Genomic DNA, 25,307 nt, shown 5'->3' with positions numbered 1-25,307 from the left:
CTACAGGTGCCCGCCACCACAGTTGGCTAATTTTTTGTATTTTCAGTAGAGACGGGGTTTCACCATGTCAGCCAGGATGGTCTTGATCTCCTGACCTCATGATCTGCCTGCCTCAGCCTCCCAAAGCTTTGTAGCATTTTAACTTGGCCTAGTCCAATCCCCCGTTCTCTAGTTACAAGGTAGTCTTAACAACTGAGGTAGCTGGTAGAATGGAGCTGGAGCTCTTTCAAAGCCTCATTCCCAAAGAATTGTCATTATTTGACCTGGCTGTTGATTCCATGTAAGAGCCACTTTCAAGGCTGTTTAACCTGACTGGGAGCTCCCCAAGTACAAAACTTTTCACAGAGAATGTTTGTCAAAAACAATGACAGGTAAGTGTTTTAAGTTTCAGACTGCTAGAGATGCTGGATAACACATGGGGGCAAATAAGAGACTAATCAAAAATCTTAAGAGGAAAAGCAGGGGAATAAGATTTCAACAGAAACTTTGAAAACCTCCAACACATTCCTGGACCCTAGAAGGCCACATGCATACTAAGACAAAATAGACCTTAAGACAAAATTCACTGCTAGAGAAAAAGAAGGATATTATACAATGATGAAAAGGTCAATTCATCAAGAAATAACAATTAGAAACACATGCACCTAACAAAAGAATCTCAAAAGACATGAAGAAAAATGGACAAAACTGAAGGGAAAAATAACTCAACAATAATAGCTGGAGACTTCAGAACTCCATTTACAATAATGGAGAGATTAATTAAATGATTAGCAAGGAAGTTCTACTTGAGCAACTCTATAAAACAACTAGACTTAACAGACACCTATAGAACACACCATCCAACAAAAGCAGAATATACATTCTTCTCAAGTGCACATGCAGCACATTCTAGGATATGTTCAGTCACAAAACAATTCTCAATAAACTTAAACTAGAACACTAAATTATACAAAGTACGTCCTCTGATCACGTGGAATGAAATTACAAATCAATACAGAAATAAATTCAGAAAATTCACCAGTATGTGGAAATCAACAAACTCCTAAATAACCAATGGTTCAAAGAGGAAATCACAAGGGCAACTAGGAAACTCAGATGAATGAAAACAAAAATACAATATGCCAAAATTTATAGGATGCTACAAAAGTGATGCTATGAAATGTCCACATTAAAAAAGGAGATCTCAACTCAATAACCTGACTTTTTACCTTAAGAAAGTATAAAGAGAAGAGCAAAGTAAAACCAAAGCAAGGAGAAGAATGAAGAAAATAGGTAAATGAATTTAAAAAAACAGAAAAATTAATAAATACAAAAGTTGGATCTGTTTGAAATGATCAATAAAACTGACAAACTTTTAGCTACAGTGACAAAGAAAAAAAGACCCAAATTACTAAAGTCATGTCATACAGGTCTGGGATTTGCTAAAAAATAAAAGGAAAAATAAAAACAAATTACTAAAATCAGGAATGAAAGCAGAATGTTACTACCAACCTTACAGAAATCAGAATTACTACAAAATACAATGAACAATTATATACAAACAAATGAGAATAACCTAGATGAAATTTAAAATTCCTAGAAAGACACCAACTACTAAAACTGACTTGAAGAAATAGAAAATCTGAACAGACCAAGAATAAATACAGAGACTGAATTAGTAATTTAAAAAACTTACCACAAAGAAAACTCCAGAGCCAGATAAGGTGTTAGGTGCCTATGTTTCTCATTGGCTTCACTAGTATTTGAGTTTCCTACAGCTGTTGTAACACAAACTTGGTGGCTTAAAACAACAAAAATCTATTCTCTTCCAGTTCTGGAAGCTAGAAGTCAGAAACCAAGTTGTAAAGTGTCAGCAGGGCCATGCTTCCTTTTGAAGGCTCTAGGGAAGTGTCCTTCCTTCCCTCTTCCTAGCTTCTGGTGGCTCCTGACAATTCTTGGCATTGTTTGGCTTATGGGTGCATCACTCCAATCTTTGCCACCATCTCTTTGGTCTTGTTTTCTGTATCTTTCTTTGTCCTCTCCTCTTCTTATAAAAACATGAGTCAATGGATTTAAGGTACATCCTAATGTAAGATGATCTCTCTGTAACTAATCAAATCTGCAAAGCCGCTATTTCAAGTAAAGTAACATTCTGTGGTTCTAGGTGGGCACAAATTTTGGGGAAGCACACTATTCAACTTACTACAACTGGGAAATTCTACCAAATATAAAGGAGAATTAACACCAATCCTTCTCTAACTCTTTCAAAAAATAGAATAGGAAGAAACATTTTCCAACTCATTCTATGTAGCCAGTATCACCTCCGTATCAAAACCAAAGACATCACAAAAAAACTATCAATATCCCTTTATGAAAACAGATGCAAAAATCCTCAAGAAAATTTTGGCAAACCAAATCCAGCCATATATAAAAAGGATTATAAATCATGACCAAGTGGAATTTGTCACAGGAATGCCAGTTGGGTTCAACATATGAAAAACCAACGTAGTATTTCACATTAACAAAGTTGGAAGACTCACAATGCATAGTTTCAGAATTTGAAACACAAACCTACAGGAATAAAGACAATGTAGTACTAGAAAAAGGACAGATATATAAATCAATGGACAGAACTGAGAGTCCAGAAATACACACCATACGATCATGGTCAACTGGTTTTTGACTAAGATTCCAAGAAAATTCAATGGGGGAAAGAATAGTCTCGTCAAAAAACGGTGCTCAGAAAAGTGGATATCCATAAGCAAAAGAATGAGTTTGGACCCCTACCTCAAACCAAATACAAACATTAACTCAGAATTAATCAAATGTCTAAAATGAAGAGCTAAAATTTTAAAGCTCTTAGAAGAAAACACAAGTACACATCTTTGTGACCTTGAATTAGGTCACAGTTTCCTTGACATGACACTTAAAAGTACAAGCAACAAAGGAAAAAATAGATAAAATGAACTTCAGCAAAATTAGAATGTTTATGCTTTGGAAAACACTATGAAGAAAGTGATAAGACAACTCACAGAATGGGAAAAATATTTGTGAATCGTATCTCTTAATAAGGGTCTAGTCTCCAAAATACATAAATAACTTTTACAACTCAACACCCAAAAGACAAATAGCTATTTTTAAATGAGGAAAACATTTGGAGAAACAGGCATTTCTCCGAAGAAGACTAAATATACAATAAGACATGAAAAGATGTTCATTACTCATTAAGGAAAGGCAAATCAAAACCACACTGATATCCCTTTACACTCACCAGGATGGATATAATAAAGGCAACAAAATGGGAGAAAATGTGCAAATCATATCTGATAAGGGATTAATATCCATAATATATAAAAAGCTCAACAGCCCAATGTAAAAATGGGCAAAGGAAGTAAATAGAAAGTTCTCCAGAGAAGATATACAAATACCCAATAAGCACATGAAAAGATGCTCATCATTACTAATCACTAGCAAAATCTGTGGGGAAAAGAAAGAAAGATCAGACTGTTACTGTGTCTATATAGAAAGAAATAGACATAAGAGACTCCATTTTGTTCTGTATTTGAGATGCTGTTAATCTGTGACCCTACCCCCAACCTTGTCCTTGCAAGAGACATGTGCTGTGGTGACTTAAGGTTTAATGGATTTTGGGCTGTGTAGGATGTGCTTTGTTAAACAAGTGCCTGAAGGCAGTATGCTGGTTAAAAGTCATCACCATTCTCTTAATCTCAAGTACCCAGGGACACAAAGGTCACAGGGACCTCTGCCTAGGAAAGCTAGGTATTGTCCAAGGTTTCTCCCCATGTGATAGTCTGAAATATGGCCTCCTGGGAAGAGAAAGACCTGATCGTCCCCCAGTCTGACACCCATGAAGGGTCTGTGCTAAGGAGGACTAGTGTAAGAGGAAAGAAGCCTCTTGGCAGCTGAGATAGAGAAAAGCATCTGTCTCCTGCCCGTCCCTGGGCAATGGAACATCTCGGTGTAAAACCTGATAGTATGTTCTGTTTACTGAGAAAGGAGAAAACCGCCTTAGGGTGAAAGGTGGGACTTGCTAGCGCAATGCTGCTCTTTATGCACTAAAGAAGTTTACGAAGATGTTTGCATATGCATATCAAGGCACAGCACTTTTCCTTAAACTTATTCATGTCACAGAGCTCTTTATTCATGTCTTACTGCTGACCTTCTCCCTACAATGATCCTATTATCCTGTCACTTCCCTTTTTCTAAGATGGTAAAGATAATTATCAATAAATACTAAGGGAACTCAGAGACCGGTGCCTGCGTGGGTCCTCTGTAAGCTGAGCGCCCGTCCCCTGGGCCCACTTTTTCTTTCTCTATACTTTGTCTCTGTGTCTCATTTCTTTTTTCAAGTCTCTCATTCCACCTAACGAGAAACGCCCACAGGTGTGGAGGGGCAGGCCACCCCTTCAAACATGGAAATTAAAACTATGCCGGGCGTGGTGGCTCAAGCCTGTAATCCCAGCACTTTGGGAGGCTGAGGCGGGCGGATCAAGAGGTCAGGAGATCGAGACCATCCTGGCTAACACGGTGAAACCCCGTCTCTACTAAAAATACAAGGAAACTAGCCGGGCGTGGTGGCGGGCGCCTGTAGTCCCAGCTACTCAGGAGGCTGAGGCAGGAGAATGGCGTGAACCTGGGGGACGGAGCTTGCAGTGAGCCGAGATCGCGTCACTGCACTCCAGCCTGGGGCACACAGCAAGACTCCGTCTCAAAAAAAAAAAAAAAACTATACCCATTAGGACGGCTATCATCAAATTTCAAACAAAGGAAAACAGGCCAGACACGGTGGCTCACACCTGTAATCCCAGCACTTTGGGAGGCTGAGGCAGGTGGATCACCTCAAGGTCAGGAGTTTGAGACCAGCCTGACCAATATGGTGAAACCTTGTCTCTACTAAAAAAAATAAAAAAATAAAAAAATTAGCCAGGTGTGGTGGCGTGAGCCTGTAGTCCCAGCGACTTGGTAGGCTGAGACAGGAGAATTGCCTGAACCTGGGAGGTGGAGCTTGCAGTAAGCTGAGATCATGCCACTGCACTCCAGCCTGTGCAACAGAGCAAGATTCCATGTCAAAAAAAAAAAAAAAGAATTGAATGCATGGTCGGTCTCAAAGATATTTGCACACCCATTTTCATAGCAGCATTATTCATAATAACAAGAGGTAGAAATAACTCAAATGTCCATTAATAGGTGAATGGATAAACAAAATGTGATATACACACAAAATAAAGTATTATTCAGCCTTAAAAAAGGAAGTAAATACTGTCACATGCTCCAACATGGATAAACCTTGTGGACATTATGCTAAGTGAAATAAGCCAGTCCAAAAAACCAAGTATTTTATGATTTTACTTGCATGAGGTATCTAAAGTAGTCAAATGCATAGAAAAAGGAAGAAGGATGGTGGTTATCAAGGGCTGAAGGGAGGAGAAAAAGGGGACATACTGTTTAATGAGTAGAGAGTTTCAGATATGCAAAATGAAGAAGTTCTAGAGATTGGTTTTACAAATATGTGAATATACTGAACTCGATTGAACTATATGCTTAAAAATGATTAAGATGGTATATTTCATGTTATTTATTTTTTTACAATTAAGAAAAAAAAAAAAAAGTTACCACATGACCCAGCAATTCCATTCCTGGCTATATACCAAGAAATGAAAACGTGTCCACACAAAAATGTGCACATGAAAGTTCATAGCAGTATTATTAATAGCTGAAGAACGGAAACAACTCAAATGCCCATCAACTGATGAAGGAATAAACAAATGTAATATATCCATATACTGGAATATTATTTGGCCATAAAAAGAAACAGAAGTACTGATGATATATACTGCAACATGAGTGAACCTTAAAAACATTATGCTACGTGAAAGAAACAGACACCAAAGACTACACATTATGTGACTTGATGTATATGAAGTCTCCAGAACAGGAAGGTCCCTCAAGAAAGCAGCTTGATGGCTGCCTAAGGCTGAAGGGAAGGAAGGAATGGAGGAGTGACTGCTAACGGGAATGGGGTTTCTTTTTGGGATAATGAAAGGGCCCTGGGATTAGATAATGATGATAGTTGCACAGCCTTTTAAATATAATAAACACCACTGAATTTACTTTGGCTTTCTGTTTTTATTTGTTATTATTTTTAGAGAGGTGTGGGGGGTCTCACTATGTTGCCCAGGCTGGTCTAGACTCAAACAATGCTCTGACCTCGGCCTCCTAAGTGGTAGAATTCCAAGTGTGAGCCACCACACTCAGCCAATTGTATACTTTAAATCAGTGGTCCCCAACCTTTTTGGCACCAAGGACCAGTTTTGTGTTAAGACAATTTTTCCATAGACCAGGAGTGGGGGGGTGGTTTTGGGATGATTCAGGTGCATTACATTTATTCTGCACTTTATTTCTATTCTATCATAATATATAATGAAGTAATTACACAACTTAACATAATGTAGAATCAGTGGGAGCCCTGAGCTTGTTTTCCTGCAACCAGTTGGTCCCGTCTGGGTGTGATGGGAGACAGGGACAGATCATCAGGCATCAGATTCTCATAAGGAGTACATAACCTAGATCCCAGCCTGGTCAACATGGTGAAACTCTGTCTCTACTAAAAATACAAAAGTTAGCCAGGTGTGGTGGCAGGTGCCTGTAATCCCAGCTACTTGGGAGGCTAAGACAGGAGAATCACTTGAATCCGGGAGGCAGAGATCGCAGTGAGCCAAGATCGCACCACTATACTCTAGCCTGGGTAACAGAGCAAGACTCTGTCTCAAAAAAATAAACAACAAAAAAAGGAAACAAAACATAAATGAAGTTTCACTCGTTCCCCTGCTGCTTATCTCCTGCTGTGCCGCCCAGTTCCGGTACCACTCCTTGGCCCAGGGTTGGGAACCCCTGCTTTAAATGGTGAATTTTATATGTGAACTGTATCTTAATTTTTAAAAAGGCAGATGCACTGATTTGGAAAGCATTACTTGGTTCAATGACCTCAGGTTATTTTCCTCCTCAGCCCAAGAAAGGTAGTATAACCCCTTTCTTCTTATTTTCCTATAAAGGACCTACCATACCACTTGGGGTCTAATAGCTACTCACAGATCCCCTCTGTTTCTGGGTGGGCCAAGTCACGCCTCCACAGCTCCTTTATCTGAAGGGGCTACTATACCGACCCAGACCCGGCCAGTCCAGACACTGACAAGCATGTACATCCACAGCAGCCAAAGAACTGGGCTCAAGCCATCCTTACCTCAGGTTCTCTGGGAACCAGGCAGGTGTAAAGATCAACCTGTTGGCCTCACACAGTGGCTATCATTTCTTTTCCTAGGTAGCATCCACCAAACTAATTAAGGACTGGGTCCACAGCTACCTGGAATCAAGAAGAAACCCAGAGAGACTGTCCATCTTCCATCCTCTATCCCACTGGGATAGAGACAGAAAGTTTGAAACTAATACGGGTAAACAGAAAGGGCAAATTCACAATGAGGGAGACAAAGGCCCTTATAATTGCTAACCACAAAAAAGGGTTGTTATTTCTCTGTACTCTCCCTGCAGATGAGAATATCTAATCTCCCCGGTGGGCAACTTTTAGAAATCAATCTGACGTATTTATACTCTGTACATTGTTGGAGGACATTTAAAATGGCACACAACTTCTTTTAAGACAACTTTGCAATACACAAAATTTTAAATGTACATATTCTTTGACCCAGCAATTCTATTTCCAGTAACTTATCCTAAAAATATGCTTGTACAAGGTACAAAGATCTGTATGTAAGGCAATTCACTGCAGTAATATTTATAGAAGAAGACTAAAAACCACATAAATATCTATTAATAAAAGATTTGTTAAATAATATTCAGTTACATGGAATACTATAATGTCATTAAAAAGAATATGCTGGCCAGGCACAGTGGTTCACGTCTGTAATCCCAGCAATCCGGAAGGCCAACGCAGGAGGACCACTTGAGCCCAGGAGTTCAAGACCAGCCTTGGGAGGCTGAGGCTGCAGTGAGCCGTGATCATGCCACTGCACTCCAGCCTTAGTGACAAGTGAGATGCTGTCTCAAAACAAACCAAAACAAACAAAAAAGCCTGGTGTGCTGGGAATTTCCATTTATCAATCCGGGTGCTGGTTACATGGATGTGCTCAGCTTGTGAAAATTAATTAGTTGAGTTGTACATTTAACATATTCACATTCTTCTATGTATATTATACCTCAATAAAATATTAAAAAGAATGTAACAGACCTACTTGTACTGATATAGAATGTTCTTTAAAATATTAAGTGAAAAAAAATCATGGTGCAGAAGACTATGTATTGCATGTTACTATTTTTGTGTTAAACCACAGATAGATATAAATGCCTATACATAAATAGATGCCTTGGAAGAACACACAAGTAACTAAACATGCAATGGTTATTATGGGAAAGGGAAAGTACAGAACTGGAAGTTGAGAGTGAGAGAAAGACTTATTTTTCACTTCATGTATCCTTTATTCTAATTTTCATCTGTTACCATGCATATTTATTCCTTTTACAATGACAAAATCTAGTCTAGGCAGTCAAAAAGGGCTCCCTTTCCTCCCTGGGTACCAGGCTGCTACTCTGGAACAATTTGCTGCAATTTGTGCTGTGAATCAGCACCCAGATACTTGACAGGGGGAGGCAGTGTGGTTTATCAGAAAGGTTTGCTATTCTAGAAAGTGAAAGGACATAATAAGCCTATTCTTTGAAATATGAAGTGGATTTGATTCCCGAATCCACCCAGTTCTAGCTGTGTGATCTCAGTTATTTGACCACTCCTTGCCCCATCTGAGAAATGAGGATACCACTAACAGGGTTCTTATGATGATTAATAATAATATAAATGCATGTAAAGCACGTAGCATGATACTTGAAGTGTGGTTGGCACTGAAGGATTAATTTTGCTATTCTTCTCCAAAAATAACTTGTTTGCAGACTGGGAAGTCAGGAGTTAGGAGTTACAGAAAAACAGTGACTGATTAAAAGGTAAAGATGGGCTATAAGACCAAGGAAAACGTTACCTTACCAGCAACATCAGAATAGATAAGGAGGCCTTAGTCTGGGAAGACAGCTCAAAACCTTGAAAAGGTACAAGGAGAGAGAGAACCGAAATGAAAAAGAATAAGCCTGGTAGAAACAGAACAGCAAAGAAAAAACAATAGACTTTAGAAGTTGGGGCAAGGGGTCAAAGACTAGAGAGTAGTAGTGACTAAACTTTGATGCTGACAAAAAATACACTAGTAGAGGAACTAGGGCATAGTTTTCTTGAGATCTCTCTCCCTATCCTTTTCCGTTCTCGCTCCTTCTTGATCAAAAATAATAATTTAGCTGATTCTTTCCCGTGGCTTTACCTGAATCTCAATACAGTAAAGTCAGCATTCTCTTGAACTAACAGGAAAATCTGGCAAGTGCCTCAAAGACAACCCTGAAAGCTAGAAAGGTAGGAAAAAATATTCTCTCTGGGGCTTGCCCGGGGACCTCCAGGACAGGCTTAAAAGGCTGACAGATCAGGGCAATAGAACAGAAAATTAGCTGACATATAAAAGCACCAGGGATGACAAATCTAGCTTTGAAGAATGCCACCTTATACTCCCCATTTGCTCCACAAATACCCAGTGGGCTTATAAACACTTTTTCAGAGCAATATGAAGCCTGGGGAGATTATTTCTGTGTAATAAAAATTAAGACCAAAAAAAAAAAGGATTAAAACAAGTTTCCTAGCACAGCTTTAAAAAGCGATTTGCACAGACAGATTGAGACAGAACAGTCAAAAACTACAGATTCCAAACCTGGCATCAGCTGTAAGAAAGGGAGGTTTTTGTTGTTGTTGTTGTTTTCAGATGGAGTCTCACTCTATTGCCCAGGCTGGAGTGCAATGGCATGATCTCGGCTCTGCCTCCCAAGTTCAAACGATTCTCCTGCCTCAGCCTCCCTAGTAGCTGGGATTATAGGCATGTGCCACCACATTCAGCTAATTTTGTATTTTTAGTAGAGATGGGGTTTCACCATGTTAGCCAGGCTGGTCTCCAACTCCTGACCTCAGGTGATCCACCCACCTTGGCCTCCCAAAGTGCTGGGATTACAGGCATGAGCCACTGCACCCAGCTAGAAAGGGAGATATTTTACCTCACCACCAGATGCCTCCTTAACAATAAAATAAATTACAGGTATGCCTTACAATCTGACTGTTCTTATCTACACCTAGGAACCAAAGAGACATGGATCAATTTGAGATACCCCTCATCATCTGAAACTCAGAAACTATGTATATTTGGATTAACACTTTACTGTCTGAACTTACTATATCCAAAATCTTTCCATCCAAATTCAAGAGCTCAACAGATTCAATAGCAAGGAATACTTACATGAAGTGTTTGGTGTAGTAGTGAGAAATCTTTAACCAACTAGAGCTTTCATGCTGCCGTTGTCTACGTATGAAAACTACAAAACAGAGAGGCACTCTGGTCTCACAAAGCTTTAAAAACTCTCTAGGTCAAACTTGTCAAGTTCTTTCAAAATATAAAATGAAACAACAACAACAACAACAAAAAACCCACATTCAGAAAACATCTCCAATCCAAAGAAGGAAAGTGGGACGGAGTAGACCTGTCACTCCATAAATCTATCATTGATTAAAACCAGGAGCTGAGCCAACTTCACTTTGCAGTCTACAAGAAGCAATCAGGAGTGCTCAGCAAGGAAAGCTGGACTAATTAGCATCCCAGGAAGGAGACAAGACATACTAACAGTTTATTCTTGAGAATCTCATATGTAGGTAATTGATTAAGCACCATTTACAGACATTGTAAAACTAGAATCACTATTACTAGAATAGTTATTTCCTACAAGGAAACTCTGAGGTGACACAAAACAGTTCAAAGGGCATTTCCTGAGGTTAAAGTCACTTGGACAATCTAACAATAAAGATTTAAGACCCGAAGCATGACCATTCACATTTATGTTGTTCAAAGCAGCTTACATTCAAGTTGCAAGACAGATCACAAGCATCTCTCTCTACTGCTATGCTCTTCATGCCAAATGGCTGATTTGATTTCAAAAAAGAAAAAGACTGGGGGGGAAAGAATTCTGATTTTTAATTACCTCCAGCTTCTTTGAAGAAAGTATTCACCAGCATGAGAAAAGGTTTTAAACTCTGATGCTAGGCTTCTTCACATGTTAAATGGCATAAAATCACAACCACCTTCAAAGAATGTGAGGTATCAACTAATAGCGAAATGCTTCGAAACTAGTGAAGGCAAAACCTTGCCACCCTAAAGAAATCTTAATTTCGTTCCTTTTTTTTTTTTTTGAGACAGAGTCTTGCTCTGTCATTCAGGCTGGAGTGCAGTGGTGCAATCTCAGCTCACTGCAACCTCTGCCTTCCAGGTTCAAGCGATTCTCCTGCCTCAGCCTCCCTAGTAGCTGGGAATAACAGGCGTGCACCACCACGCCCAGTAATTTTTTGTATTTTTAGTAGAGATGGGGTCTCACCATATTGGCTAGGCTGACCTAACCTCAGGTGATCTGCCCACCTTGGCCTCCCAAAGTGCTGGGATTACAGGCATAAGCCACTGCACCCAGTTTCGTTACTTTCATAAAAGAAGCAAGCAAAGTACATTAATCTAGTGGAAACAGATGTGCTACTAAAGAGCTATCTTTCAAGTAATCAATTTAAGATGTCGTTGACCTATCAATTCTACGGTCTTAGTCACGGCAACACTGAAAAATCTCAATCCCTTGGTTAAGATTCCATTCAACATTCATTCACTCAACAGATTTTAACTGAGTGCCCTTACTGTGTACATGATATATGCTAGGTGCTGTCACAAAATTAAAGATGTCATTGTTGTCCTCCAGATGCTTACATTGCTCTCAAGGATGTTACACATACAATTATATAAGGCACACTGTATTATCAAAAATAAAAACTGCAATGAGTTCATGAAAAAAAGAAAGCACTTCCTAAAGGAAGCAATGTCTGAACCATAAGCCTGAAAGCTGGATCGGGTTCCAATAAAGTCAGAAAAATTAAGACCTCCAGAGAGAATAAACAGTTTGAATGAAGAAAGATAAACATCCTTTCTCCACTTATGTTAAGTACAGAAAATTAAGAGTACCAAATAAGTCTAATCAAATTTGAGCAAAAGCAATATTTTTCAATTCTCTAGAAATAATTGTTTCTTATCTACACAATCGTTAAAAAATTAAAAAAAAAATTTTTTTTTGAGTCTCCTCTGTCACCCAGGTTGGAGTGTAACAGTGTGACCACAGCTCACTGCAACCTCTGCCTCCCAGGTTCAAGCAATTCTCCTGCTTCAGCCTCCCAAGTAACTGGGACCACAGGCACGCACCACCAAACCCAGCTAATTTTTTGTATTTTTGGTAGAGATGGGGTTTCGTCATGTTGCCCAAGCTGGCCTTGAACTCCTGAGCTCAAGGGATCCACCCACCTTGGCCTCCCAAAGTTCTGGGATTACAGGCGTGAGCCACTGTTCCTGGCAAAAATCTATTTTCAAGTTTCTCAAATAACTAAGTCCATAAAATATTACAGAGGTGTTAACTTGAAAAGCCAGATCTGTCTTTCCAGAACAATTTACAAAGAAAAAAGTTATCATGGTGACATGCATGTCATGCTTACATTTAAACAGGGTTTTACAAATAGCATGGGGGAGAAGAGCAAAAACTGGGTTTAGAATGAGACAGACTTGGGTTTTGAAACTCAGCTCTACTGCTTACTAGCAGTTTGACTTTCAAAAGTTCCTTCTCTGAAAGCCGGTTTCCTTATCTGTAAAAAGGGAGACAACTACTCTGTAAGCAACTCCGCGTAGGGACAGAATGTGTATTACAGCATTCTTAACATAGAAGGTACGGGCCGGGCGCGGTGGCTCAAGCCTGTAATCCCAGCACTTTGGGAGGCCGAGACGGGCGGATCACGAGGTCAGGAGATCGAGACCATCCTGGCTAACACGCTGAAACCCCATTTCTACTAAAAAGTACAAAAAACTAGCCGGGCGAGGTGGCAGGCACCTGTAGTCCCAGCTACTCGGGAGGCTGAGGCAGGAGAATGGTGTAAACCCGGGAGGCGGAGCTTGCAGTGAGCTGAGATCCGGCCACTGCACTCCAGCCTGGGCGACAGAGTGAGACTCCACCTCAAAATAATAATAATAATAATAATATAGAAGGTACTTAATGTTTCCATTAGTTTCTTTAATAAGGGAAGTAATAATTAATAATAAGCTATTCCACAAGCTGGAATTCTACAACAAAACTGATCATTCAATCAGTATCATACTAGATCAAAATTAAAAAGTAACTGACCCAGAGTATCATGTAAACCTTTATACCTCACCACTTTATATACTATGACATTAGCCTATAGGTACAGAGACTGTCTTCTAAACCACTGGTGAGCATGGTACAAAAGCCATTGCCTGTGACATACTGTACCTTTTGGTTTGATTTCTCTTCCCTTGAATGGTTAAAACGTGTAAGCTAACACAAACCTGTCACAGTCCGCTGGCCATCACTTAGGTTATTCCACCACTTGTTAATCTAAAACAGACGGAAAATTGCATATCACCATATGGGAGAAATTCAGGCTACAAAAATGAAAAACTAGAAGAAAATGCCTTACACATAAAAGAGGAATTCCTCTTCTGTAAAAATCACTAGTGGCGACAGACATAATAAATACGTGGTAGAATAGAAAAGGCATGTGTTTTAAAGTCAGGGAGCCCACATTCTCCACAAAGAACCACTGGATAGCTCTGGAACCTCAGACAATTATTTCTAAACTTCAGTTTCCTGACACATGAAATGGGACAATAGGTACCTAGCAGTGTTGTCACAAGGAATAACAATAATGTAAAGCCCCTAGCACACTCGCAGATACAGAGAGGTACCAAGGAAGTGATTATTCATACCAAGGTCCCATGTTTTAAAATTCTGAGAATATTGTCTACTAAACTGCACGTTTTTAAAGATGCAGTAATGGTACTGGAGTTTAATAAATAGAGCGTCCTAATTTTTCAGGGATACATGTTTAAAGTTTTATGGATGAAATATGCCTAGAATTTGCTTTACAATAATACAAGGGTGGAAAGGGAAGGGGAAAAAAAGGGAAATAAATGAAAAAAAAATTGGCCGTGTTGGGGAACACTGAAACTGGATGATGATTCATTATACTATTCTCTCTACATTTGTATCTGCTTGAAATTTTCCATGATTAAAGTTTTAACATAAAAATATATTCTAACTATGAAATTAAACCAGAATCTGTTATTTTTAAAAAATCCAAGGTGAAAGAAACTACAGATTAGTATGTATAATTCCATTTCTTTTCTTTTTAAGAGACAGGGTCCCCCTATGTTGCCAACGCTGGTCTTGAACTCCTGGGCTGAAGCAATCCTCCCATCTCGGCCTCCCAAACTGCTGAGATTACAGGTGTGAGCTGCGGCACCCAGCCAATTCCATTTCCATAATTATAATTACACTGTGTATGAGTTCCCAGATCTTACTTCATATACAGTGGCACGAAAGGGGTTCCCAGGGCTTTCATGTTTCCATGTTAAATTTATTTATTGTTTCAAAGTTCTTTAATGGGTATAGGTTTTATACATTAAACCTATCACTTAATTCTATTATAAACAAATCAATCTTTAAATGAAGATTATGTACACTGTTTGCATCATTTTTCACCATTCTCAAGAACCATTTGGGTACATCTGGATAGCAAAACTTCATGTGCAGACATGTGCTGAAAACCTATAGCTTTGTAAGAGATCCAGGATAATGGAATAGGTCAGTTTTACTATCTTCTCAAATACAAAGTTATTGTCATTTTCATCTGCAAATATTATCCACTGTTCTGGTGTGAAGCCTCTCTAACACAGACAGGGCTCATGCTTCTTGAATGTGCCCATGGAAAAACAAGGAGGAATGAATCCCTTTCCCTACTTAGAGAAAACTCAAAACATCATTAGTAAAAAGAAAACGCAAGGCTTCCTTCTCAGGCTCTTGCTGGCCGGAATCACATTGTTCCGAGGAAGGGGAAAAGTCAAGGAGATATCAACCCACTCACCTGACTGGAAGGGCAATGAGTCATAAAAAACAAAAGTGCTTGAAAACCAAACTTAACTAAAATCGCAGTGTTCAATATGTATTGACGAGTAAAAGAAATAAAATATTTATATGTTTTATCTAAAAGCAAACATTTTTAAGAAATCAGTTAAGAAGAAAGAGAGCCATCAACTTGCATATAAAGTAAATAAAAAGCTCTAAAAGCTCCATATTTCTTTTTTTTTTTTTTTTCGCATTTCATCTCGAACAGACACTTAATATTAATAGCAGGTATTTACCACAGGTGTGTAAATATCATGTCACTGAGAAACGTTTAAAACTTCTCTTGGGGCCAGGCACAGTGGCTCACGCTTGTGAAATTCCAGCACTTTGGGAGGCCAAGGTGGGAGGATCACTTGAGGCCAGGAGTTTGAGATTAGCCTGGGTAACAAAGTGAGACTCTTGTCTCCACAAAAAATGAAGTAACTGGCCCAGCGTGGTGGCACATGCCTGTAGTCCCAGCTACTCAGGAGACTGAGACGGGAGGACTGCTCAGGCCCAGGAGTTTGAGGCTTCAGTGAGCTATGATCCCATTACTGCACTGAAGCCTAGGTGACAGAGTGAGACCCTGTCTCTTAGGGAAAAAAAAAAAAATCACTTGCTAGCTCTATCCCTAAGGCGTACATATTTTGAAAAATTCCAGGCTGGGCATGGTGGCTCACGCCTGTAATCCCAGCACTTTGGGAGGCCGAGGCGGGCGGATCACAAGGTCAGGAGATCGAGACCACGGTGAAACCCCATCTCTACTAAAAATACAAAAAATTAGCCAGGCGCGGTGGCGGGCGCCTGTAGTCCCAGCTACTCAGGAGGCTGAGACAGGAGAATGGCGTGAACCCGGGAGGCTGAGACAGGAGAATGGCGTGAGCCGAGATCGCGTCACTGCACTCTAGCCTGGGCAACAGAGCCAGACTCCATCTCAAAAAAAAAAAAGAAAAATTCCCTGCAGTTCAAACACGTACTCTAAAGCCGGGGTCCCCAACGCCCCGGCTGCTGACCACTAGTGGTCCGCGGCCTGTTAGAAACTGGGCCACACAGCAGGAGGTGAGCAGTGGGAGAGCATTACCACCAGAGCTTTGCCTCCTGTCAGATCAGTGGCTGCATTAGAGTCTCATAGGAACGCAAATGCTACTGTGAGCTGCACATGTGAGGGATCTAGGTTGCATGCTCCTTATGACAATCTAATGCCTGATGATCTGAGGTGGAACAGTTTCATCTAATAACCATCTGCCCCTCTGCAACCCTGATCTGTGGAAAAATTGTCTCGCACGAAACCAGTCCCTGGTGCCAAAAAGTTTGGGGACTGCTGCTCTAAAGCAATCCATCAAGGTGATCCAAGTAAAACAGTGGCCTTTAAACTTTAGTAGAGCTGAGATCCACTGAGATCCTTAAACTTTAGTAGAGTTGAGACATCCTCCACACAGAAACATTAACAACTATTAACATTAATTTCTTTCTTTTTTTTTTTTTTGGAGACGAGGTCTCGCTGTGTCGCCCAAGCTGGAGTGCAGTGGCACAATCTCATCTCACTGCAACCTCTGCCTCTTGGGTTCAGGCGATTCTCCTGCCTCAGCTTCCTGAGTAGCTGGGGCCACAGGTGTGCACCACCACATCTGGCTGATTTTTGTATTTTTAGTAGAGATGAGATTTCACTATGTTGGCCAGGCTGGTCTTGAGCTCCTGATTGCCTTGGCCTCCCAAAGTGCTGGGATTATAGACTTGAGCCACTGTGCCCAGCCAATATTAACTTTTTAAAATTTTTTATTTATCTTTTTTGAGACGGAGTCTCATTCTGTCGCCCAGGCTGGAGTGCAGTGATGTGATCTCGGCTCATTGCAAGCTCCGGCCTCCTGGGTCCAAGCAATTCTCCTGCCTCAGCCTCCTGAGTAGCTGGGACTACAGGCGCCTGCCACCATGCCTGGCTAACTTTTTGTATTTTTAGTGGAGACAGGGTTTCACCATGTTACCCAGGATCGTCTCGATCTCCTGACCTTGTGATCCGCCTGCTTTGGCCTCCCAAAGTGCTGGGATTACAGGTGTGAGCCACCGCGCCCGGCCAACATTAATATTTTTAACAACTCTCTGTGGTAATTTTTGATGCATGTGGGTAGAGGAACAGAATTCTGGAACACTGTTAAGTACAACACCAGACATATAAAACAGTAATAAATACTTACTATGAAGAATTACGTGCACTGATTTGACATCTACAAATCTGATGTTGCCATTAACTAAAAGCAGTTCATAAATAACCAGGCTTCAAAACTTGAGATTACCAGTAGAGTAACTACAGTAAACTATAATCTATAGTGTATTTCAAAATATCCAGTGGAGAACAATTCAAATATACCTAGCATAAAGGATAAATGTTTAAGGTGACAGATATTCAATTACTCAGATTTAATTATTACACATTATGTGAATGTACCATGTACACTGGAAACATGTGCATCTATTAAGTATCAGTTTTTTAAAACTGTGATTAACTAGAAGAAAGAAAGCAGTGTTTATCTTTACCTCCTTTCTGAAGTCTCCTTCTTTTTGTGGTCTTATGCTATCCAACCAATCAGCTTTAATACCATCAAAATAACTCTGGACCCTGGATTTCAGTGATTCATATTGCCAAATAGCAGCTGATCCAAATGCACAGCCTGTAAACTATATAAAATTAGATATGTTACAAAATAGATTTAAGAGGGAAATAGATCTATACATATTTCCAAGGACAATACTTCATTGCCATTGCTTTTTACAAACCAACAGAAGGGAATACCTGGCACAGGGAAACCTAGTAAGTGAAAAGGGCTTTTTTTTTTCTTGAGATGGAGTTTCACTCGTCTCCCAGGCTACACTGCAATGGTGCAACCTGGGCTCATCGCAACCTCTGCCTCCCAGGTTCAAGTGATTCTCCTGCCTCAGCCTCTGGAGTAGCTGGGATTACAGGTACCTGCCCCTAGGCCCGGCTAATTTTTTTTTTTTTGAGACAGAGTCTCGCTCTGTTGCCGGGGCTGGAGTGTAGTGGCCGGATCTCAGCTCACTGCAAGCTTCGCCTCCCGGGTTTACACCATTCTCCTGCCTCAGCCTCCGGAGTAGCTGGGACTACAGGCGCCCGCCACCTCGCCCGGCTAGATTTTTGTATTTTTTAGTAGAGACGGGGTTTCACCGTTGTTAGCCAGGATGGTCTCGATCTCCTGACCTCGTGATCCGCCCGTCTCGGCCTCCCAAAGTGCTGGGATTACAGGCTTGAGCCACCGCACCCAGCCCAATTTTTTTATTTTTAGTAGAGATGGGGTTTCACCATGTTGGCCAGAGAGGTCTCAAACTCCTGACCTCAGGTGATCCACCCACCTCAGCCTCTCGAAGTGCTGGGATTACAGGCGTGAGCCACTGTGCCCAGCCAAAAAGGACATTTTAATGTTTCCCATTTTATTAACTTCATAATACCCTGGGGCCTGTTTCCAGCTATAAATCCTCAAATAAAACTGAAAATACCAACTTAGCACTGCTTGAAATGCTGTACCAAATGAGGCCCATAAGTTTATTCTCTAGGGCTTACATAAGTGAGCCAGAATTTAATAATAAAAGCAATTATTAAATTCAGACTCCAGGCCGGGCGCAGTGGCCCACTCCTGTAATCCCAGCACTTTGGGAGGCTGAGGTGGGTGGATCACGAGGTCAGGAGATCGAGACCATCCTGGCTAACACGGTGAAACCCCATCTCTACTAAAAACACAAAAAATTAGCCGGGCGTAGTGGTGGGTGCCTGGAGTCCCAGCTACTCAGGAAGCCGAGGCAGGAGAATGGTGTGAACCCGGGAGGCAGAGCTTGCAGTGAGCCAACATCGCACCACGGCACTCCAGCCTGGGTGACAGAGCGAGACTCCGTCTCAAAAAAATAAATAAATAAAAAATTCAGACTCTATAATCAGACTTCATGAGTCCAGCTCCTTCTCAAGCCCCCTCCACCTGTCCTTACTTTAAGGGAGCCCAAACGGGACAAAGTACTTTAACACTGCATTTGTAGCAAGGTAGGTAACTCCTAGCAAAGTGAGCTCTTACCCCAACAGTAAAAAATAAAGGTTTAATGAGACTCCTTATAGGATAGGGAGACGGATAAAAGACTGTTTCTTCCACAGGAGGAATCAAAGCACTTCTCCTGTATGCTTTACCACTTGTCCCTGTGTCTGATCTTCGAGGTTCAACCTTCCTGGGTGCTTTTCTGAATCCGCATTTTTGCTGAATAAAGAAGTTAAACCTATGGGGCAAAAATAACAGATGAGAAACACAGTGGCATCTTGCAAACATCGACTTCTACAAACTTCCACTTGGCCTGCATCATCACCATCTCAGTTTCTCACTCTACAGTCCAAAAACAGCCAAGACTCCTACTCTCAGACAGAAATCAAAGTCACAAAATTCAACCTTTCTGGAAAAGGTGACACACAAACTACAGCAACTTCAGAGGATACTACTTTGGGCTATTACTTTATATCAGTCAGCAAAATAATTGGTATCCATCCTCCACACAGAAAGAATCTGAAGAACTGGTAAAAAGCTAGAGAACTCTAAATTGTCCATTTCTTTTTCTTTTCCTTTTTTTTGAGACAGGGTCTCCCTCCCTCTGTCACCCAGGCTAGAGTACAATTACTCCCTCCCTCTGTTGCCCAGTGGTACGATCATGGGCAGGTCTTAGCCTCCACGTCTCAGGTTCAACCAATCCTCCTGCCTCAGCCTCCCAAGTAGCTGGTACTATAAGCGTGGGCTACCACACTATTAATTTTTGTACATTTTGTAGAGTCGGGGTTCTGCCATGTTGCCCAAGCTAGTCTCAAACTCCTGGGCTCATGCAATCCTTCTGCTGTGGCCTCCCAAGGTGCCAGGACTACAGGCATGAGCCATGGTGCCCCACCAGTTGTCAGTTTCAATCAGAATGACTTCTGGTTTTTTTGTTTAAAGTTTGGTCAATTTCTGGAACAAATATTTAAACGTATTATCCTTGAAGCCATTCCAAATTCAAATAATTATTTTATTTCATAAGTATTGACCATTATAAATTAATACACTCCTCCCACCTCTCACCTTCTTTATTTCACTGTTTTGGGGACATCCACCAAATTATTTGTGAGTTGTTACCCCAGCAGTAAAAAAAATTTGTTGTTTGAGTCTTTACAGCTTGACCTCCTCAAAACATCTGACACTACTGCTGATGCCTCCTAATCCTAGCTTCTATAACAGCATTTCCTACTCTTCAAATTCATCTATAACAGCATTTCCTACTCTTCGAATTCATAACTCCCAGTATCTTCCCCTTTTCCTCTACCCTAGTTCCTCTACCCCATTCAAACTCAACTCATATAAATTCTTGGAACAGTCTACTTTTTCTTTTGTAAAACTGTAACTCTCGCAGGTCACAAAGCAAAGATCCCTTCCTGTTTGTACCCTGAACATATTATCCCTTCTTCTTCTTACTTTGAGACAGAGTCTTATTCTGTCACCCAGGCTGGAGTACAGTGACACAATCTTGGCTCAATGCAACCTCTGCCTCCAGATGCAAGTGGATTCTCCTGCCTCAGCCTCCCTAATAGCTGGGATTATAGGCACACACCACCACACCTGGCTAATTTCTGTATTTTTAGTAGAGATGGGGTTTCACCATGTTGGTCAGACTGGTCTCGAACTCCTGACCTCAGGTGATCCACCCGCGTTGGCCTCCCAAAGTGCTGGGACTACAGGCATGAGCCACCACGTGCCTGGCTATCCCTTATTATTATAAGGGATAATAATGCATATTATTATGTAAGGGAGTAAGGGATATTATAATATCCCTTCTAGAAGGGATAGTATGTTGAAGAATATTATATATATAATACAACGAATAATATTCAGTGAGGAGTATCATAACATATTACCCCTTCTACTAGCCTCAAAGCTCCTCAAAAGCAGAGTTCAGGCAGTTCTTTTGTCTTTGTATCCCAGCCCCTAAAACAAGCTATTTGGTTGAATTTTTGTGGCCTCAATGACTTCTAAGCAGGTAAATGATTCACATTTATTTTAGTCCTAACCTCAACTTTCTGGTATTTCCAACTCTATATTGAATAATGCTACTTGGATATGCTCCCCATTACTTTAAAACCAACATATTCAAAATAGAACTAACTCATTCTCCTCTATAAACCCTTCCATTTTCTGATATACTTTTTCAGTAGGACCAGAGTTCTCTCAGTTACTGAGGTTAAACATCTACGCTGGGGGCCAGGCACAGTGGCTCATGCCTGTAATCCCAGTACTTCAGGAGGCCGAGGCAGGTGGATCAGGAGGTCAGGAGTTTGAGACCAGCCTGGCCAATATGGTGAAACCTCGTCTCTACTAAAAATACAAAAGTTAGCCGGGTGTAGTGGCACACACCTGTAGTCCCAGCTACTTGGGAGGCTGGGGCAGAAGAATCGTGTGAATCTGGGAGGCAGAGGTTGCAGTAGCCGAGATTGTACCATTGCTCTCCAGCCTGGGTGACAAAGCCAGACTCCATCTCAAAAAAAAAAAAAAAAAAATCTAGGCTGGGCACGGCAACTCACACCTGTAATCCCAGCATTCTGGGAGGCCAAGGCAGGCAAATCACTTAAGGTCAGGAGTTCAAGACCAGCCTGGCAAACACTGGGAAACCCCATTTCCACTAAGAATACAAAAACTAGCTGGGCGTGATGGTGTGCACCTGTAATCTCAACTACTCGCGAAGCTGAGGCACAAGAAGTGCTTGAATCTGGGAGGTGGAGGTTACAGTGAGACAAGATCACATTACTGCACTCCAGCCTGGGTGACAGAGTAAGACCCTGTCTCAAAAAAAAAAAAAAAAAAAAAATTATCTATCTATCTATCTATCTATCTATCTATCTATCTATCTATCTATCTATATGTCATTTTGGAGTTACCCTTCCTTTATTTGTATTCAATTAAAAGCCAACTCTACCAAAAATACTTTTAAAATTCCTGGTCTAGTCCCTTATCTCATGCTTGAATCATGGCAACAGTTTCCTTTACTTCAAACACTTGAACCTGTTGCATGTTCTTCTAACCTCACATTGCTTTTCCTCAACATTCAATAGTTTCTCAAATGACCTTTTAGAAGGCCAAAAATCTCTTCCTAATTCTAATGCAACTCCTTAGTTCATCCCTTCTGGCCTGGAATATACCACAATTTCCTAGCAGATCTCCTTGCTTCCAGTACTGCCCCACTCCAAGTGCATCCTTCACACTGTATTAAGAACAAATGTAATGTTCCCTGCAATAACTTTTCACCACCCCCATCAAACTCAGCACACATCCCTTAAATCTGACCCCTTCCTCTCTCTTGCCACTTTCTCCCTCCACCACCTCAAATTCTCTCTATACCTGTTATACTGACTTTCTTGCAGTTCCTGTGATCTGCTTTGCTCTCTTACCTATGACAATGCTACTCATATTTTGGTATATACTTCCTTTAACTTTTTTAGGCCCTTCAGATTTCAGTTAATATCTCTTCCTCCAGGAAGTCTTCCCTAGCTGCCCCAGGCTGGGTACCTCTCTCCTTTGCACTTCCAGAGTTCCAAAGCAGTTTTTAAATACTTATCTCCATTACTGCCCATGCCTCCATTAGATTATAGTTTTATATTCATTATATCTCTACCACCAAGTCTAGTCCCTAACAAAATAATTATGTTAGAATAAAAAAGGGATCAAAAAATGATTTAGTTTTATTCTGAATAACTCAAAGTAAGATGGTACTACACTCAAAGGTGGTACTATACTCAAAGTAAGGTAGTACTATTCAATAAGATAAGGAAAATTGGAAGCCTGAAAATAGGCAACTGGGAGATAAGAGATGAACAATTCCATCTGGAGTACTGCTTAAAATGCTTGCAGTCAGGCCGGGCGCGGTGGCTCAAGCCTGTAATCCCAGCACTTTGGGAGGCCGAGGCGGGCGGATCACGAGGTCAGGAGATGAAGACCATCCTGGCTAACACGGTGAAACCCCATCTCTACTAAAAAATATAAAAAACTAGCCGGGCGAGGTGGCGGGCGCCTGTAGTCCCAGCTACTCGGGAGGCTGAGGCAGGAGAATGGCGTAAACCCGGGAGGCGGAGCTTGCAGTGAGCTGAGATCCGGCCACTGCACTCCAGCCCGGGAGACAGAGCGAGACTCCGTCTCAAAAAAAAAAAAAAAATGCTTGCAGTCATGGCAGCTTTATTCCTCTAGCTAAAAACTGAAACTTAAATTTCCATTAACAGGAGAAATTCTGTGGTATATTCATACAATGGAGTACTACCCTTGGGCAAAAAAAAAGGGGGGGGCGGGGTGGGGAGAACTAATAATACATCATGGATAACTCCAAAAACACTTTTGGCAAAAGAAGTCAAACACAAAAGAGTGCATAATATGTGATTCTGTGATTTCCATTGCTAAGAAGTTGACAGACACAGGAACCTGTAATGACAAATATCAGATGAGCAACTGCTGGAATGGGTGGGGCTTGACAGGAAAGGAGCAAGAGGAAACTTTCTGGGATGATGGCAATCTATCTTGATTTAGGTGAGAGTCACACAGGTGTATACATTTATCAGAATGCACTGGCTATGCATTTAATACTTATATATTTTACTATATGTAAATTACATCTCAATAAAGTATTTTAAAGATGCTCATAGGACATCCAGGTGGAGGTATCTTAATAAGCATTTTGCAAACAAATGAAACTCAGAATGATGGTATAGCTGCTACTACTATTACTTGCCTAGAATGCCTTTTTTAAAATTTTTTTTTTTTTTGAGACGGAGTTTTGCTCTTGTTGCCCAGGCTGGTGTGTAATGGTGCGATCTCGGCTCACTGCAACTTCCACTTCCCAGGTACAAGCGATTCTCCTGTCTCAGCCTCCCAAGCAGCTCAGATTACAGGAATGCAACGCCACACCTGGCTAATTTTTTTTGTATTTAGTAGAGACGAGGTTTCACCATGTTTGCCAGGCTGGTCTCGAACTACTGACCTCAGGTAATCCACCCACCTCCGCCTCCGCCTCCCAAAGTGCTGGGATTACAGATGTGTGCCACCATGTCCGGCCTAAGAATGCCCTTTCTTTTCAACAGAGTCCACTCCTCAATTCAACTCAGAAATCACATAGTGAGGTAAGTGATGATAAAGTAATTTGACTTGAGATTTTAAATTCAGAATTTATACTTCCAAATAAGTGATATTCCTTTCAAAGAAACCTATTACAGAAAAAGCAGAAAAGGTCTGAGTAAGTTCATCTATCTTGGAAAGTTATGAACTTATTCAACCAATGGTACCGTTGCTCTAAATAGCTCTTAACTCCCTTCAGAGCCTGTTACCAGTCTTATAATGAATATCTTTTAGCAAACTCTGTTGAATAGCTAATCCCAAATCTATTTCCAACCCTTTCCCTTTGCCTGCTTTTTCTGTAAAAGGAAATATCTTCATTTTTCCAGCCTCCCCTATAGCTAGTGGTAACCATATCACACAGAATTATGACCACATGAAACATAAGAATTTTTCAGGAGCCTCTTGCAAAGGTTTTGCTTACCTGATAAAAATGGACACGTCACTGATGTCAAGCACGCCCCCTTTTTCCTGCCTTAAATAGGGATATAATGCCTAGAGATGGAGCAGTCATCTCAAATGCCAAGAGAAAGGCCAAGAGATTCAGACACTAACCATTGACATTTTTGAGCCATTGAGCAAAGACACTAGCCACTTACCTCCCATCATCCTATATTTGATAAATAACTCTCTCTCTCTTATTTAAACAACCACCAGTTTATTTACTGCCAAATGTATTCCTGGTATAATTTTTAAAGTGGCAGATGTTAACCTTCTGCAACCAGATTTGATTTTTTATTAAAGATCCCAAAGTAACTTGGAGATAGGTCTAGTAAGTAAAGTTGCAATTAATTAATCAAAACAAGTAATGTCATTTTGGGGCAAAACAAAGGTGTATCATAAAGTAATAGGAATATATTTACCATAAACAGGACAAGTTAACAGCCAGGCATGGTAGCTCACATCTGTAATCCCAGCACTTTGGGAGGCTGAGGCGGGAGGATCACCTGAGATCAGGAGTTTGAGACCAGCCTGGCCAACATGGTGAAACTCCACCTCTACTAAAAATACAAAACTTAGCTGGGTGTG

The 25,307-nt window shown here is 40.8% G+C and overlaps 1 protein-coding gene across 1 annotated transcript in view; it reads right to left on the bottom strand.

The window, feature by feature from the left end:
- PARL (presenilin associated rhomboid like) overlaps positions 1–25,307 on the bottom strand; it is a 56,236-nt gene that overhangs the window by 19,079 nt on the left and 11,850 nt on the right. Inside the window, exons 2-4 of the mRNA XM_023187618.2 lie at positions 19,194–19,389; positions 17,653–17,793; positions 13,524–13,572 (exon numbers count right to left, since the gene is read on the bottom strand). Coding sequence (XP_023043386.1) covers positions 13,524–13,572; positions 17,653–17,793; positions 19,194–19,389 — 386 coding nt within the window. The remainder of the gene's footprint in view (positions 1–13,523; positions 13,573–17,652; positions 17,794–19,193; positions 19,390–25,307) is intronic.

The sequence above is a fragment of the Piliocolobus tephrosceles genome, chromosome 2 (assembly GCF_002776525.5).
Source record: "Piliocolobus tephrosceles isolate RC106 chromosome 2, ASM277652v3, whole genome shotgun sequence".
In the NCBI taxonomy this organism is placed as follows: Eukaryota; Metazoa; Chordata; class Mammalia; order Primates; family Cercopithecidae; genus Piliocolobus; species Piliocolobus tephrosceles.
Note: the sequence above shows the minus strand (reverse complement) of the source record. Positions and strands in the feature narration are given on the sequence as shown.